The sequence below is a fragment of the Copadichromis virginalis genome, linkage group LG5 (assembly GCF_057382275.1).
Source record: "Copadichromis virginalis isolate Kocher_CV1m ecotype Utaka linkage group LG5, C_Virginalis_male_GT1.1, whole genome shotgun sequence".
Classification (NCBI taxonomy): domain Eukaryota; kingdom Metazoa; phylum Chordata; class Actinopteri; order Cichliformes; family Cichlidae; genus Copadichromis; species Copadichromis virginalis.
The window spans coordinates 28,050,537-28,068,657 of NC_140622.1; the positions used below are offsets into that span (position 1 = coordinate 28,050,537).

General features: G+C 38.4%; 1 protein-coding gene across 3 annotated transcripts in view; it reads left to right on the forward strand.

The window, feature by feature from the left end:
• mtss1 (MTSS I-BAR domain containing 1) overlaps positions 1 to 18,121 on the forward strand; it is a 72,510-nt gene that overhangs the window by 43,483 nt on the left and 10,906 nt on the right. For all 3 annotated transcript variants that reach the window (XM_085457220.1, XM_085457221.1, XM_085457222.1), the window contains 3 exons: positions 4,432 to 4,516; positions 6,656 to 6,747; positions 6,832 to 6,906. In XM_085457220.1, coding sequence (XP_085313346.1) covers positions 4,432 to 4,516; positions 6,656 to 6,747; positions 6,832 to 6,906 — 252 coding nt within the window. The remainder of the gene's footprint in view (positions 1 to 4,431; positions 4,517 to 6,655; positions 6,748 to 6,831; positions 6,907 to 18,121) is intronic.

Here is an 18,121-nt window from a genome sequence, read left to right on the forward strand (position 1 = left end):
CTGTCCCCACTCTAGTTCTTCTGCCTCAACATTTATGTGACCTCCGAAATGTGGAACAAATCTGAATAAAGGTCCCATACACCCACCAGCCACTTTATGCCCAACTGCTCTTTATAGCAAATACCTAATCGGCTAGTCACGTGGCAGAATCTCACTGCTTTAAAGAATGTAGACATGGTCAAGACTACTGCTGGAGATAAAGTGTAGCATTGGGAAAGGTAGTTGAAACAGCATGAGTGTCTTTTTCAGAAACTGCTCATCCACAAGGAATTGAATGCGTACTCACCGTTAGGCTTCACATATCTGACATGTATATCTATCTATAGATATCTACCTATCTCTCCATAATACAGTTACAGAAAGTCTTAAGAAACAATACAGACTGTAAAAAAACTGGGCATGTATGATAGATATCAATAGGCTCAACACAGTGCAACCTGGATGAACCTTAGATATTCCTTTTAATAATACAAGCATATGCATATAAGCATCTCTGTATACATTTTTGCTGTATCATTTAGATGACAGCGTCACAATTTGGTGTAAACAGTAAAGAATGGTACCTGTCATGATTGCATTAACATCTCATGCTGCTGTGGTTTTTAGCCTCATGGTGGCAGCTGAGCAAGATTTAGTCATCATAGCCTTTCACAGTGTTGTTGCTGACCATGTCTGTCCCTATATGACCACAGTGAACTCATTTCTTAATGGCGGCTTTGAACAGGATATCACAACACTCATATCATCTCAAGCTGGTTTCTTAAACATGAGTTCACCAGGGGCTTTTAAAAGCCCCTGGTGAACTCATGTAATTTCTGTACTAAGAAACACTTGGTATAGAAACTGGTCCTGTTACACTGACTTGATGTGTTACGTTCACGCGTTTTCTATGGTGTTATTAAAATGTTCTGAAGTGGTCCTAAGGTTACGTAAGCTTCTTCATTGTCTAGTCATTCTGTCATCCCTGGTGAAATACACAAATAGTTGCCAGAGTTGGACAAGAGATGCCATCAAACTGCACTAATGGCAGTGCTATCCATCTTTCATACTGCGTCCTGGGTGGCCTAAAAGCAAAATGTGTAACCACAGAGAGATGGACACACACTGAGAACTTTATTTCCTACTTACTTTACAAAGGAAAGGAAAGGAAGCTATATCAGCAGGAGAGCTTTGTTTGTTGTTTGTTTTTTAACCTTGAATGAATAGGCCTACTGTAATTAGTGACCATTAGGCTACTGAATTAATTTCAGCTGATCAGCTAAAATGTTATTAAATCATAAAACTTGCCTGAATTGTGTGGGTTTTTCTCCTCACTTTTTTTTCTTTTTTGGGCCTGTAGTTCTAACTCTTTTAGTCTGGTTTTTGTGTGTAAATTGGCTCACCGTGGCGTCCCCACAGACCTCACCATTTTACTGACGAAAACAATCCCGGTGAAATAAAATAAAATAAAAAAGTCTCTCCAAACTAGGGATGTCTTAACACCAGAAATTTTGTAGTCAGTATCAATTCCACCAGAATTACATGATCCTCAATCATGACACTCAAACTTGATACCAAAACAAAGTGATCATCCCACATACAAAACTCCTTTATTAAAAGCTTGTTTTAAAACATAGACGCAGTGGCAGATCTTTAATTACATTTTGTTGGAGAGGCTTTAATGGAAATGTTAGGATAGTTTGCTAATATTATAGTTGCATTACATTATCATAAGCATCTAATACTAGGCATTGCAAACATTTAGCCTATGGAGCAGAGTTGATTTCACAGCGGCAGTGCCAGCTGTCTCAAACAAAATGATAACATGTTTTTCAGGAAAACATATATATTGGATGTCGGTCTTTTAGGTGCTTTGCTAAATTGTAAGTATTTCCTCCCTTGATCCAAAATACACGATAAAATCATTTGCATATTTCCTTTTGCAAATCAGTTTCACCCCTTTGGTCATTCCCCCTAAAATGCAAATTACTTCCCTAGCCAGCTCAACCTTCCTTATCAATTTTATCAGTGTGTCGCAGCAGAGCTGTCGTGGCAGCTGCACCAATCACCATTTTCTACGTGTACTTTTTACTGTTCTTGTGGGGTATCTTTTTATTTTTCGTCAAGTAAAGTTGGACTACAACACTTGTAGCTGTACGCTGCCTGTTTCATTTCTAGAAGAACTGTCACCTCAGTACATTTGGTACTATGGTAACAAAGAAAAACAAGTACCACTGCCTTTTCAGTATTTTGGCATCTATTGGTATTTATTCTAGTATTTATCCCTACTGCAAACATAGTGTTACATCAAGCCTAAATATACAATCAAACTAACAGATGCAAACACTTCTCTCTATTTCTGGTTTGGAGATTGTAATGGATGTGTTCATATATGATGTCTTGATTCATAACATGAAAAAATCACAGCTCTGGGCTTTCACCCACTCAGATCATTGTTCTTTAAAGTGGGAGCAAAATGGGGAATACCTTTTATAAATGATATAAAGATGGAGAAAGAGACTGAGAGAGCTAACCTCCTGATGTGCACACAAGCTCATTATCAAATGTGTATTAGTCAGTGTGTTTAAATGTGTCCTGGCTGTGTTTGCATTTGTCATGCTTTTGTGGGCATTTCAGCATGAAGCTAACATTGTAACATCATATAAACCCAAACTGGTTATTAAAGGAGGTGGTGTCTTTCTTACATAATTTTTTAACAAAATGAGACACACACCTATTATTTCAACACACATTACACCACTCGTCATAAGATTTTAATCCGATTGATTTCCAAATAGCCTCTAATGAAGCAACAACCTCACACAAACTGCTACAATGTTCAAGAGCTTCAGTTCAGCTCCTGTTTTTGTGTTTTACAGATCATGCAGGCTACGGGCAACAACTCATTTACTCATCTCAGAATTTTTTTCTACTACAGTTTTACTCTATTCACCATTTTTATTTTATTTAGCTTTTGTATGTTTCAAGCTCTTTACTAGACTTTTTAAACTTCATTTAGCTTTTTTATGACATGTTCGATTTTGTTGATAATTTTCATTGATTAGTTTTTGTCTGTTGTCATGACTGCAACTTAATGAGCAAATTCAGCTCTACTGGCGAAACATAAATACACTTAATACCGCTTGTCAAAGTCCTTCTATGTCTTCACTACGTATGTTAATATAAATCTGGACAATTAGACATAAATTGCTGCTGCAAGGGTTGCCAGACACTCAAAATCATGATGTGGAAATTCTGTTTAGTTCCATGTAGAGATATCATTTAGATCAGCCGAGCTCAGAAACCTTTAGATTTTTGGAGCCCTTACGTTGTTTTGAAGTATAGAAAGTTTAAGGTGGTGTGTTATACAAAAACCTGACAGATATCCTGTCATCTGCTCATAATGATCTAGGTTATGATCTAGATTTCCTTCACTGGTTTTTCAGCAGCAGCAGCAAAAAGCTTTAAAAAAATAAATAAATAAGAGTCGCCACATTGATGATAGTCATCTGGGTAAAATCGCAGTGATAAGAGCTCCTTTTAAACTGACAGAGGTGTTGACTCTGTCTTATGTCTGGCCTTTCAGCAGCTCCTTTGATGTCTTTCACAAATATACAGTCAGCAAATACCAACAAAATCCAACCAAATCTCTCTAATAATGTGGATTACATGTCAATTTATTTAATTCATGCTAAGAGCATGCATAGCAACAGGTGTGCGTATTGATGAACACACAGATTTTTTGCATTACTGGCAAATCCTGGTTTTCCTTAATGATCAGCCTCTGAACAAAAATGTTTGAAGACCACAGAGCTGGACTAGCTAGTTAGCTAAGATGGGTTTTTCCTGACTCAGACAGGAAACTTAAGCGTGGGGGTGGACTCCATCCGTAACAATGATCAGTCCCAGGCAGTAAAGCCACTGACTGTGCTTCTCACACAAAGTACTATTTCTCAGATTAAAAAAATAAATTAATAAATGCTTGGGTGAAGATATCTTTACTGTTTTTATTAAAAACTGTAAAAACATGTTGTTCTGTGTTATTTTAATTCATTTTCCGTCAGGTCTGGTTGAAGCTTTTTGTTTTTATGTGGATTAAAAAAAAGGAAAAGAATTCCTTGGTGCAGGAATCATGTCCTGAAAGGAAGATTGCTCTTCTCCTCTTGTGTTTTTTGATCAGCAGTGTTGGACCCTTAAAAAAACAACACTAACACTTGTTAGGAATTATAGATCAATAGAGCCGTGACTGATAACTCCTGTGGTTCTCTGTATCCATTTGTACAGTTAATCTCATAGAAAACAACTATATAAGCTATATACCGTAATGCCAAATACCGGAATGTAATTTATTTACATTTTATTATTAAATTTTGTGAGCACTTTAAAATTAACTCTATTCTGATTTTTTTTTTTTTTTCTTTTTAAAAATAAGTTATTTTCTGATTGTTCCAGGTGCCACCAAGGAGATAGGCTCAGCGCTAACCAGGATGTGTATGAGACACCGGAGCATCGAGTCCAAACTTAAGCTGTTTACCACGTAAGACACTAATTCTCACCCTCCACTCACACACAGCTTTGAATATAATCTTTATGTAGGAAGGAGGTAAGGCAGGTGAAGGTTTGAATGATGGTGCGGTGACACCATTTATCAGGCAGTGTGGGAATTGGGTAATTATTTCCAACAGACATATGTTAACACAAAGTGTGTGTGTGTGTGTGTGTGTGTGTGTGTGTGTGTGAGGGAGTGTGAGAAAGCTGGACTTGTATGCTATCCTGATTTCACCCATTATCACTGTCACTGCAACATTACAGCTGTCCTGTCATTACTGTCTGCTGTCATTAGCAGAGGTGTCAGTCAGTGACGCATATATTGTGTCTCATGCGGATCACGGCACATGCACTCAGAAGCCACATTATTAGGTGTACCTGTGCTGCCTGTCTGGAGTCCCCTACAAGTTTTGTTCTTCCATCTTCTTTCATCTATATAAATGAGAATGTTAAAGAAAACATCTTATTTAAAGGTAGCAGATATCTGCTATAACAGCTGCATTATTAAATTGTAAAGTTGTCTCTTTCCAGCCTGCTGAGGTAATGCTCAGGTTAAATTATTCTGTCCCTTACTGAGTAATAAAGTTGTGCTTTTACAGCCTTATTTAATATTTAACTCAGCAGCTTCATAGTAAAGACACAGCAGCAGCACATAATTTAGCATCAAGTGCACGCAGGCACAGATTCCCAGTTCAGTTATTTGAACCACTCATTTGAAGAAAAAGAAGTCTAGATTAAAGTTACTATTCAGATTGTTTGTTGTAAACTGCTTTTGTAGGGTGTGGCCAGTTTGTTTAAATTATGAAAAACAGTACAATGGAAGCACCTAACACATATACCAAAACACATTTGGGCTCTCATTCACTAAATATGGGGCCGTATTGTAAAAACCTTGGTGTCATTTTTGATCACTTCAGTCACAAAAAGCTTGTCAGCTCAGATGTTCAGTCATGTTTTAGGCAGCTCCGGAGACTCAGTAAGGTCAGCTCAGTTTTATACAAAAAGGAAATCTAGAGATGGTCATGGATGCTTTTATTTCCTCTTTTATTTTGAAAGCTGTTATACATGTAAGTCTACATAAAGTACAGCTTATTCCTATCATTCTTATTACCATGTAATTTTAGAATTGATTTTAAGGTTTTAATTGATGACTTGTTGCCAGTCTTACTCAATAAAATGTGTGAACCATGAGTAAATAAAGAGTAAATCAATAAAGATCGATACAATTTCATCACAAAGACGTTTGGTGCAGTTTCTCTCCTCCAGATATCCACAGTAACATGAGCGTATAAAAGCATTGAATTCTCACACTGAGTTTGTGAATGCGATAACTCAAGAACAAGATGATATGGGCGCTTCAAATTGATACCATGGGTGCATCTACTAAACATTTTGGATCTCAGTGACTTCTGACCTCTGGTTAGAGGTTACGTTTTCTGAAAACCTTATGAATGCGCTAACTCAAGAACAAGATGATGTAGGATTTTAAAATTGATACCATAGATGTATCTACTAGGAGGCTGAGTAGTAGAACCTACAATTGCTGGTATTTTTAAAATTGATAGAGCACTGGTCAACATGTAATTAAAGTTTTGTTTACTATTCCTTTAGTTACTGTAAACGGATGGACAAAAGTCAATTTATAAGTATCTTGATTCATTCTCAATCATCCAGGAAAGTAAATCTCCAAAAGTTGATTCTGTTCATCTGGACGTAGCGTTTTGTGGAAGAAACGTTTCGTCACTCATCCAAGTGACTTCTTCAGTCTCAGCTGACTGCAGGTTCCCCCAAATCTTATAAACAGTACATTTGCATAATGACTGAAAACAGCCCACTGAAGGAACAATGGGCTGGGAGGTCAGTTCCTTAATCATAATTATGCAAATTCTCATGACCATTGATCAACAACCACTGACCAAAACCCACTGATCAATGACCATGAGTACCATTCACAGGTAGTTGGGGAATGGCTGTAATCACAGCATTGTAAGATGGCGAAAGATGTACCCTTAGGCCCTTATTGGAACTTCACTAAAGTGCTCTTTTGATTTACAGTGTTAATTATTTTAAAAAAAATGTTTCGGCACAGTGTTTTATAAAGTGAGTCTATATCTCTTTTTGCCCTCAGGTCCCTCTCAGAAGGTCTCATCACACCTCTTGAGTTGAAAATGGAGGAGTGGAAAAAAGTGGCCAGTCAGCTGGATAAAGACCACGCCAAAGGTATGTCAACAGGCTAGCACGCACTCACAGACACTTAGGCAAAGACAAAAGCTTCCTCACTTTCTGCTTTTTCCTGTGGTTCAGAGTACAAGAAGGCCAGAGCAGACATCAAGAAGAAATCTTCAGACACCATCAAACTGCAGAAGAAGGTGAAGAAAGGTAAGAATCACCACCTTCATTTCACCTCCAGCAGGTTTTCAGCTGCACTCAGACAACAGAAAACAAGAAAAGGACAAAACAGTTTTTTCCCCATGTGTATATACAAGTTGTAAAACATGGAGATATTACAGCTTATTCATAGAAGGCTCCACCTTCTATATATGTAAGCCATCTTCCACAGTGAGCTAATCTCTGTAGTAACAACATGAATGTTTTCGATCCTGCCTTCATTGTGTTAACATGAGTGTTTTCAGCTCTTTGACGGATTATTTCATGGCCATCCTTCTGTCATCTGTGCCCCAAGAAAAACCCAATCTTAAAACATATTTATGTATTAAAAGAACAACTATGCACCACTTTGGTTTTAAGTATATAAAAAAATTAGCTCTTTCAAAGTTTTGACATTTTAACTCAAATACTGTCTCACCCCGCAAATATCAATAGTAAACAGTCACCCTTGCTTATTTCTTTGTACTAATTTGGAGCATCTGGAGAAATAGTGGTCTCAAAAACTCATCTATCAAATGTGATACACCTAACTTTATTGGGTTTAGAAATAATCTGTAGTACTAAAACTGCACTGTTAGGTTTGCACTAGAAATTCTCATTGACCTGGCCTGTATGGTGATGGAACTTGTTGTTCCTTAAATTGTGTTCGGACTTTGGGGTAAATAATGACTTGTTGACATGGGGCTTGTTGTTGCTACCTTGCGACTGTTTGATCTTATCTCAGGGTGTATCTCCTTCGGGCTTGTTAATCTTGTTTGGTCTTGTTGGTCTTGACTTTAGAATTACGTGGATTTGTTTCCACTTACTTTGTGCTTCTTGGACTGCTTGTGTTTGATTTGGGGCTTGCTGCAATTACCTTACGACAGTAAGGTAATTGCCACTTTTAGCACAGTCAATATGAGATTAAATGTCTTCCCTACCCAAAATGGAGGGGTATAGTCAGCTATTGTGCTTATAGTAATTTTGTAATTGATCATTATTTTAAATCTGCCAATATTTTTTCACTGAATAAATACTGTGAGAGCAGCCTCTGTACAGTGAGGCCTGAGGTCTGACTCCAGGCTTGTCAGTTGGACTTGTGCCAGAAACCAGGCATACTGGCAGGCAGATACCTGTGCCACTCCCTCCCCGGTTATCAAAGTAACACACCCTGCAGTTGCAATGGTTGCAGCTAGCCTTGACATCCCATTACCAAACAAACTGAAAGCTTGCTAGGAAGGACTGCAGAAGGCCTTGTATGCTAGAAAGAAAGAAATTTAAAAAACAAAACAAAACAGAAATGCCACAAATGCACACGCTTGCATTCATAAACATACATGCATACACGAAGATTGAAATGCAACCTCAAGGCCTCTATACAAATATCTTCTCTGTCCTGTGGCTCTACAAAATCCAATGGGCAAATGCAAAGATAGAAAAATAGTTTGAGCACACATCACAAGTGCAGACCCGCCCAGGGTAAACAGTGATGCCTGTGAATTTAACATCCCTGAACACATTTCTGCTACTCCTATTCCTTTTTGGTCCTTAATTCTGTTTTCTGTCTTTTTTCTGCAACATTCCCTTTATTCTGACTTCTGAGCTCAAAATGACTGACCACATTAGTTTCAGGCAGTCTAAAAGATCAGTAGAAAGTCAGAGCATTTGAAGAAAAGTTTGGGTTAATTACAGCTTGGGTCTATGGTTTCAGCTGTGCTTTCTACTTGTAATGATAACGCTGTGCTGAATATGTAAAGTTACAGATCTCACGTATCCGCCCTGAGCTGGTGCTGTTATGCGGGAAATTTTTATCTAAAGCTAAAAAGCTTTAATCAAGTTGATGCTAAAAATGTAGCTTCTCTGAATGTAGGTCAGTTTGAAAGTGACAAGCATATAGACAAGGCTGGCAGTGTTTCTAATCATCCCATGTTTTACTGTAACACTGAAAGTATTATAAAGTTCTCTTTGAAATAAGCTTGTCCAATGCAGTAATTGTTTATAGAAATGATGGACAAGGCTGCAAAAATTGAAATTGAGGTTTGAATGAACTGTACGCTCTCTATGAGAATTGCAAAGCTGCGAGAGACCATAAGTAAACAAGTAAGCAAAAGCAACTCAAAGACAGAGACTGAACCACAGCTTCACATGTTGTCACCACGTAATCACAGAGCACACACACACGCACATGAGAGCATTTTTTTTTCCCTCCCCTGCACAATGCACCAAAACAGTCACCAATCAGGGCTTCACATTATAATTATCCTGCTGTACAGTGCTCTCTGTGTGTGTAGACACCATATAATAAGTAGGGACAGACTGAGAGACTAACTGCTGAGCCATTTGTTGGTACAAGGAGTCTTAAACAGAAATAAAGCCCACTGCGTTTTGTCATTTTATGGATTAGCTGTATTGAAGATGTTGTTTTTGTTCAATCTTGTTCCCAGTGAAGCTTTGCAGTATTGGATTTTTTCTGCACGATCATAGTCCAGACATTGATATTGTTGTATCATAGTTACACCTACATGAAACTATGTTGAACTCCTGTATTTTTAGCAGTTTTCCTCGCTGTGCAATCATCTTTTGCCTCCTCCTCCTCCTCACAGGCTCATTTTTGTAGTCTGTTTTTGCTGATGTATGTTTGAATTAAAGGAAGACCTCATAACGGTAAACATCTGTTCCTTCACTAATCATCTCATCCCATATGATTCTCTGTGTGTGAATGTGTACAGTCTATCATTATGTGGTGCTTAACCACTTTCGGATAGGGAATCTACAACTGGTGTGCGTGCGTGCGTGTGGGAGAGAGGCAGATGATGGGAAGAGTATTGGGGAAACATAAATAAGACATAAAGGTGATTTTAAGTGTTTTAGAAAATTGATGTCATGTCTTTTATTGTCAACACTAGTTCATAGCTCGAGTTTTACTTGTTTTCACATTTTAAAAGTTGCACTACATGTCATCTACTACCTAAAAACATGTTCGGTTGAGTAGAGGTTAAGTTGTAGAAGTTGCAATGATTCACTGCATTACAAGTGTTTTCATCAGTAAACAGCACTTTCAAATTGCTGTTTTTCACGGGCGTTTGTTGGCAGCGCAGAAGATGTCGAGGAAATGTCAGATATTGCCATGAAATTTGAATTTCTGGTAATTTTCCAAGCACAAGAAGGTCACTGCCTCAGCCCCTTAGGCCTAGAGGAGGTTTTTACATGTAAATAGCCATTCTGTGAGCTATACAGATGCAAATCAGGATAGTAGAAGTTACTTCAGTTTCTAAAAGGTAGTCTCATCTTTTATTTCTGTACCATTTATTTTCCATAATGCATTGTAATCAGTGATTGTTAACTAGACTTTAATAGTTAATTTTAGGAAATTATTATGTTATTTTATTATTGGTTCAACGTTCTGCCCTCTAACGTTTGCCTCTGCCACCTCACCAGCCTTATATTTATACATTTTATACTTGCTTTGTGTTTGTGCTTTCTTTAACACGAGAAATATAAACTTAATTTATAACAAAATGTAGATACAGAAGAGGGTAGGAAATGAAGGGAGATTAAACAAATCTTGCGTGGTTGATAAACTTAAACATCCTTGTGTTGCTCTGGTAATAGAGGAGGAGGAAGAGCATGAGAGTGATGGGTTAAAGTCATCATCTCTATGACTCAGCTGTGTTTACTGTATTTAAAAAAAGATGGATAATGGAAAAATGCATTAAGAGGAGAAGTAGAGAGATTTGTAAAGAGAAGACAGTTGAGACAGAAAATGTGACATGTAAACTCTGGAAATGGAATAAAAGATAAAAGGTGGAAAAAGGGCAGCACGGTGGCACGGTGGTTAGCACCGTTGCCGCACAGCAAGAAGGTCCTGAGTTCAATTCCACCATCAGGCCGGGGTCTTTCTGTGTGGAGTTTGCATGTTCTCCCCGTGTTTGCGTGGGTTCCCTCCGGGTACTCCGGCTTCCTCCCACCGTCCAAAGACATGCAGCTTGTGGGGATAGGTTAATTGGATAATCCAAATTGCCACTAGGTGTGAATGTGTGAATGAATGTGAGTGCGAATGGTTGTTTGTCCCTGTGTGTTGGCTCTGTGACAGACTGGCGACCTGTCCAGAGCGTACCCCGCCTCTCGCCCTATGACAGCTGGGATAGGCTCCAGCACCCCCCGCGACCCTGAAAAGGATAAGCGGAAGCGAATGGATGGATGGATGGATGGATGGAGGTGGAAAGAATAACTGATGCCATCAGACGCTGGGGATGACGACGTTCATAGTGAGGAGCAGCAGGAGGAGGAAGCAGTATTGTTGCTTTGCTCTAAAAGGCAAGAGTTAAAAAAAAATCCAGAGTGTAAGAGAATCGAGCGAAGCTTCATGGCTGAAGATGTCGAAGAAGTGAAGAGAAGTATTTGATGGTGGAAAATAGTGAGGACAAAGGAAGAATATAATAAAGATGAGAGGTTGATAGAGCTGGAAAGCAGAGTAAGGTAAAAGGACAGCAAGAACAATGAGGTAAAAAGGAGGCGAGTTGATTTAAGAGATTAAGAGCAGGGAGGTTAAAGGACGTTAAATGTCCTCATTTGAATATCCAGACAGTTTTTGCATACAGCTTGTGCTGGTTTCAACCTGCCTTGGAGAGTGCTGCAGAAACCTTTGACATCACCTAAAACTGCCTAACCACCTGTCTCACACCAAAGACATCATCAGCATGTGACGCAGATGGTCTAGACTGTTTAATGAGTAAGCTTTTAAAAGCAGCTGGACATCAGCATCAAAATTAGTCATTGTGCTTCAAAATTATTTTGCAGGCATCATTTGGCATTACAAGCTGTTGAAATTGAACAGTCTTCATAAAACTAAATACTTGTCCTCTATATTTTTTTTATTTTACCTTTGTGTGCAGAGAAAGTCATTTTGGTTATTCCCCGGGCCCTTTTTTTTTTTTTTTTTTTTTAAAAAGCATGGATGTTTTTACACTAGTTTTAGTTCTAGTTAGCTATAATAACCTTGCACTAAATAATGAGAGATGGTATCAATATATGGATATAATTAAAGAGGTCTTAATTGATCTGCTAAGCCTCCAGTACCCAAGAACCAGGTTGGATTTGCTTTCTCTGAGTGAACAGATCATATTTTGGCTCAAGTCTAATTCCTTGGGTGTGTAGTTGGGTATGTTTTTAGGAGTTCATTTCAGATTGTGTTACATTTTTGGTCCATGGAAGATGTAGTGGTGGCTGGGAGGTTTTTGAATTCATACTTGAGCTGAGTTACTGTTGGCACTATGAGGAATTTTTCAGATGAACTCCACTAACAAATGATAATAGCAAAGTTTGATTAGGAGAAATCTTAAACATTAAGTTAAATGACAGTCATGTCCTTTTTTATTTTCAATTTTCAGTTTTGTTAGATTTTTAGATTCTAAAGTCTAACAAAACTGCAAGTGACACAGAGCAAAGAAATGTTCGTTTTTTAAGTTTGATGTGGAATCTGGTTAACCATATTTTAGACACAATAATTGCATTTAATACAAAGAATAATTCATTTTATAGCTGCCCACAGCTGCTTTTTCCTTTTGGGATTCTGTATTTTTTACAATTAGTAAAGTTGTATACAGTAATACGAATATCTTCCACATCTGCATTTACCTTTTCACACTTTTGTATTTGTATTTATATTTTTGATCTTTATAGCAGCAGTTTAGAGCAACAGTTACATCAATGCACTTAACATATGGGAAGATAAATACCCTACAATATTAGTGAGAAAACCCCAATGGTCACACGATCTTACTTAGTAAGTAGACATAAGTAGACACTTCAGAACCAGGCACAGTAAAGGGGGAGTGTTGTGCAACGGCTGGTTTTGGGGGTAAGAGGAAAGATAAAGAAATGGGATCATGGAGCGATGAGGCCAAAATACAAATTAAAGGAAAGAGGAGACAAAAGTTAATGACATGCATTAACAGCATATAAACACACGGGCGGTGAAAAGAGTAGTAGTCTGAGCCTATAGCAGCATAACTAAGGGATGGTTCAAGGTCTCCTGATCCAACTTTATCTGTAAATTAAAAGGAAAGTTTGAAGCCTATTTTCAGAAGTAGATCGGGTGTCTGTCTCCTGAAGCCAGACTTGGACCTGGTTCCACAGGAGAGGTGTCTGATAGCTGAAGCTCTGCAACTAGTTCTACTTTGCAAACTATAAGAGCCACAAGGCTGCACTTAGAGAGTTAAGTGCTCCAGAGATAATATGATACTATAAGATATGATGGGGCCTGATCATTCATTATTTAACCTTGCATTTACTGCAACCGCTGCACCACCACTGTGCATTATATATGTATTCGGGGCCTGATTTAGTCTATTCTTTTGTGTCATTAAGTCTTATTGTTGTACAAAAATAAAAATGCACTATTCAGCCATGCTGTTGCAGTTTACAAAGACAATATTCACTGCAGCTTGTGTGGAAGCAGCTCCACACACTGATAAGTGACCTCTTTCCTCATACTGTTTGACTGACAGATGATTACAGGGAAGTGCAGTCCAGAGGAAAAAGATTCCTCTCATTAACTTCTCAGGTTACATGTGTGTGACTTGAGTAGAATTAATTTAGATTTAGCTCTGTTAGATTTTGGCTTGCCTGAGGCATTTTCGTTTGTGTGTTATACATTGTTAAGCCATAAAAATCTAGAGATTGAGAAAATTAATGTCAAAATGGCCACAGGAACAAATTCTCAAATGCATTGAGGTAAGCTGGAGCTACATTTGGAAGCATCCATGAGGTGTTTTTACATTATGTCTCCCAGCTGGTGAGAATTAGCTTTGCTTTAACGGCATGAATTTGCAGGATGGAGCTTCTGAGTTCAGGTCTTTGTGTTTTTGTGGGTGTTGAGCTGGAGCCTTGTAGAAACAGCAGCCTGTGTGTGTTTCCACAGAGCCTAGAAGTCAGACTAACAGCACACGCGGACACTGAGCTTCTGTTAGCAACGTGAAATTATCCTCAGTCTTCTCCATGCTCTCACACACACCTGAGGGAACAGGCTGTGTTTAGGTTGAGCTTAACGTCTGCACAGAGTCTTCAGTGTGTGTGGGTTTGTGTTTGGCTGTGGAAATTGCTTCTCACTGTTTTTCACAGGACTTGCTGTCCCCGTCTCTGTTTTTCCTACTTCTCGCTGTTGAAGTTTGAAAGAGGTCTTGTTTGCACCATGTTTGCTGGAAAAATATTTCAAGCTTTGTTAAAGAACAGTTGAACAGAAATCTGGTGAACAGATAAGCCCGGGGATCAGTTTGTGGGATTTTGCAGGTGGCTGTGAGCTGTAATATGAGATGTTAGATGGCTGTAATTCTTCATTTGAAACAATCATCTGCTTGCAAGTGATGGAGTTCAGTAAGAAAATATTGCAAATAAAATGTAGTCAGTATGAAAATACTCACTATATCATATAGCCCAGTGGCATCTATCCTAACTGATAGTGTTTGTTAACTTACCTGCATTTAGGTTCTCAAACTAAAATTCATCTAAGGCTGACAGATAAAAGTGTCAGAGACTATATAGATATTCTTTGAGCAATATCAAGTTAAAATAAAATGAAGAAACTGTGTATGAAACATGAAAGCTGCTGCTTTGCAAAACATGATACTTTGAATTCTTTGAAAACTTCTTTCACCGCCTCTGGGCTTCATTTTTACATCCAGTGGTTGTTTCCACAGTTGGGTGGTCTGCAGGTCAGAACTCTGTTTGTCCTCTCTACCTGTGGGTCTGAACCGCCAGACTCAGACCAGACAACACTGTACCAAACAGTTACACCTACAGACTCTGTTATTCCTCAGTGGCACTTAATTATTCCTGAAGGGAAATCTATGAGAGACTTTCTGTACCACTAAACCTGGTAGTTAACCTCCCTCTGCTCTCAAAGAGTGTGTTGTGCTGAAGCATGTGGAAAGTAGAGCTTAATACAAGTTTCAAGTCTGTGGAGGCAGACTTCCCGCTTCAATTTTCAGTGTAGGGGGTTGCCTCTTAATTTGAGGGTATTTAAAGGCTTGAGATCATTGCGTTGTGGGGATGAGCCACAGATACTGATTGTGTTGTCACTTGTACTGAGCTTTTAATGCAGCCATACTGTGACTTCACATATCTCTAGTAGAAATCTAGACTATAGTGGAAAAGGTTTTTAAACTGACCCTTTGCCTTTAACAAAGAAATAAATAAATAATCCACCCAGGAGCTTTGGACTGACAAGACTTGCTTCTAAAATTCATTTGGTTACATCTCTGCTCTGTCACATTCTCCCCCATATCCTTTGAAATGTTTTTGTAACATTCTCCTCCTCCAGTAACATTGAATGATTCACAGTTCAGAAATAATCCTTATTGCTTTGGTGACATCAAACATCTGTTGAATTTTGTGGAGGAGCAGTTTGCACTGACATTGACTTTCTTTGTGCTCACAGTGGCGACACATGGAGCATGTGTTATAAATGCCATAAAACATTTAAGTCATGTCTTTTACACACCATTTCAGATTGCCTGAAGTGATTTTAGCTTAACTTCAGTTTCAGAATCTTTCTAGTGCAACAAATCGGTCAGATTCTTAAGGGAATCCTGAAAATTATCCTGAAGAATTTGGTCTCAAAAATGTGCTTTGCTTTTTGTTTCTCCACTTGGATGTTTGAACTTCGCAGCAGAATGACGTATGTGCCGGTTCTGACACCAGAAGGCTGTTTTTACGTTTGTCTGCTGAAAAGGGGAAAGTTTCTTTGCACTCACCTTAAATGAGTTTAGCACATGTAGGTACAAGCAGGTCCAGTGTGCAGCTTACAGAAGTGTGATGTGGAAACTTGTGGGCTCCAGTGGAGAGACGCTGAGAATCTTGCGTGGAAATATCTGTTAGTTATGCAGCTTTGACCTTATACTACAGCCTGTCAGTGTGGCATGAAGACTGTTAGTTTGGAGTGGAAAAGAAAGAAATGAGGGAACGGATTTGATCACAGTTCACTGAAGAGACAGAGCCTTCTGTGAGCTGGTGAGAAAAAAAAAAAAAAGTTCTTTGACTCAAAAGTGTGTATTCAGGAGTGTTTTGGTTTTTGGGGTTTTTTTAATGGCAAAAATTACATTTTGATGATTGTCAGTGACGAGTCCATATTCATAAAAACAGCCATGACCGTGTGTGCTGGTGCAGGATGCAGTTGGCACATTGTAAGCTAGCTGAAAGCTGATGCAGCATTTAAATGGATTGTTTTTTGTATGTAATCTTTATATTGGAACCTTGGAGTGCACCAGACTGAATAAATTTGGAGAAAAGTTGATGCTTTTTGAATCAAGGATCCAGGACGTTAGGATTTCAGTCTACCAAATACTTGGCATTTAACACAATTCAGCACTTTGTGTGTCATATTTGAATTCAGTTGTTCATATATAAGCCTTTGCTCACTTTATCTCAGTTAATGTGCCCTCTTCAGGTCTAATGGCTGGCGGTGTAAAAGAATAGACTCTGTATCAAAGATTAAGACAAGATGATGCCACCCATTAGTTACCGAAGTTTTGTTGTGAAACTTTAAGCAGACTTTTTTTTTTTTTTTTTTACAGTTGCCATCTTGTTGTTTTCTAATTGAGAAACTAGGGGATACTACACACTCATAAGAGGCCAGCTGCTTTATCTTACTTTGTGAGTCAAATGAGGACCATAATGTAAAAAATATATATAATTTGGTTTTAATAACACTCGAAACCAGCATTTGAGATCAGAGTTTCACCTGGAAAGTGTTTCCTAAGTTTATAGAGCAATAGGGTAATTTTGTCATGGACTAACAAGGAGTTATTCCCTAATGGCCATTAGAAAGGTTTCAGGGTTTAGGCATCAGCTAAGCATAATACCCAGTCTGCTTTACAGGGAGGAATAAGAGCTAAAATGGTGATGACAGAACTGTAAAATATCATCTTCAAGGCAGATCACTCCTGAACTGTCCCATGGCTAGCTTTGTGAAGGCTATTATTGTCTAACAAAGACTCGAGGTTGTTGCAGTGGTGAGCTGGGTTTCAGGGCTTCTCATGACTCATGTGACAAGCCTGGTATGGTTCACATGCTGGCATAGAGTCCAGTAAACAATGTAGTAAATCAAATCAAAGGAGTCAGAGAAAGGGAAACCAATGTCCGTTTCTCTTCCTCAAACTCAAATTCCATCCCACTCTAAAGCACCTCAATTACTCAGAGCCTTTTACTGACACGTTATTGAAGGAATTCTAAGCATGCAAGATGCCTGTTAACGACAAAACGCTCAGTCTTCTTAATCTGAGCTGGGAAATCCTACATTGCCATACTAATTTTCACATTTTAGGCACTTATCCTTCTGTGTGCGCTGAACATAAGGCCGGGCAGGGTGTGTGACAAACAGCTGACTGCGTGTGTGTGTGTGTGTGTGTTTGCATGTGTCTCTTCACTGCTTTTATGTGGTGCTGTTCTACCCTCTGGTGGTAGCATATGGGTAACACATTGTGAGCCTGTGTGGTTTCCTTCACACACAGTATTGCTCATTATAAGGAAGAGATGTTAATGTTAATGTTGTTTATAAGAACTGTGATACTTGCTTTGGTTAACTGCCTCCACACCATGAATACACCAAAAGCAAATATTTTTAGATTTAACATTAGCTGGTTGTTATATTGCAGTAGAAAGTTGATCAAAACGTTAAGGATGGATTTGTGAAAGTTTTTACCACAGATGGCGTGGTGGGAATTTTTTCACTGTTGTGTAATCAAGCATCAGGACATTTGCATAATATCCTCATTTTTCGAAAAACAAATTAACGCCGAATCAAATTAAAATTAAACAGTGGGAAACATTGTGGTGATAATGTAATTAAGTGCAGACTCACAGCTTTCATTTGATGGGTTTTACACAAAATAAATGTATATACTGTTACAAAATTACAGATGGTTTTTAAACATAGCATTTTTCACAGGTTTAAAAGTGTTTGGAAAACTAAAACGATGCCTATCATTCATTTGCACGAATTTCTATGTAAAGTTTCTGTGTGGTTTCCTCCACACACAGCTGTTTCATTCCTTGGGATTCTTTTTGAGATCTTTACTGCAGCTGCCTTCTGTTTCTGCTTGTTTGTGGTAATTTTATCCTCAGTTTTTCCCTCCTGCAGTGAAAAACATTTTTAGATGAGCTGAAGTGGAGAAGTCAATTTCTTTGCCTTAAGGGTTTCTTGAGTTGCGTTTGCTGTACGTTTAGGGCC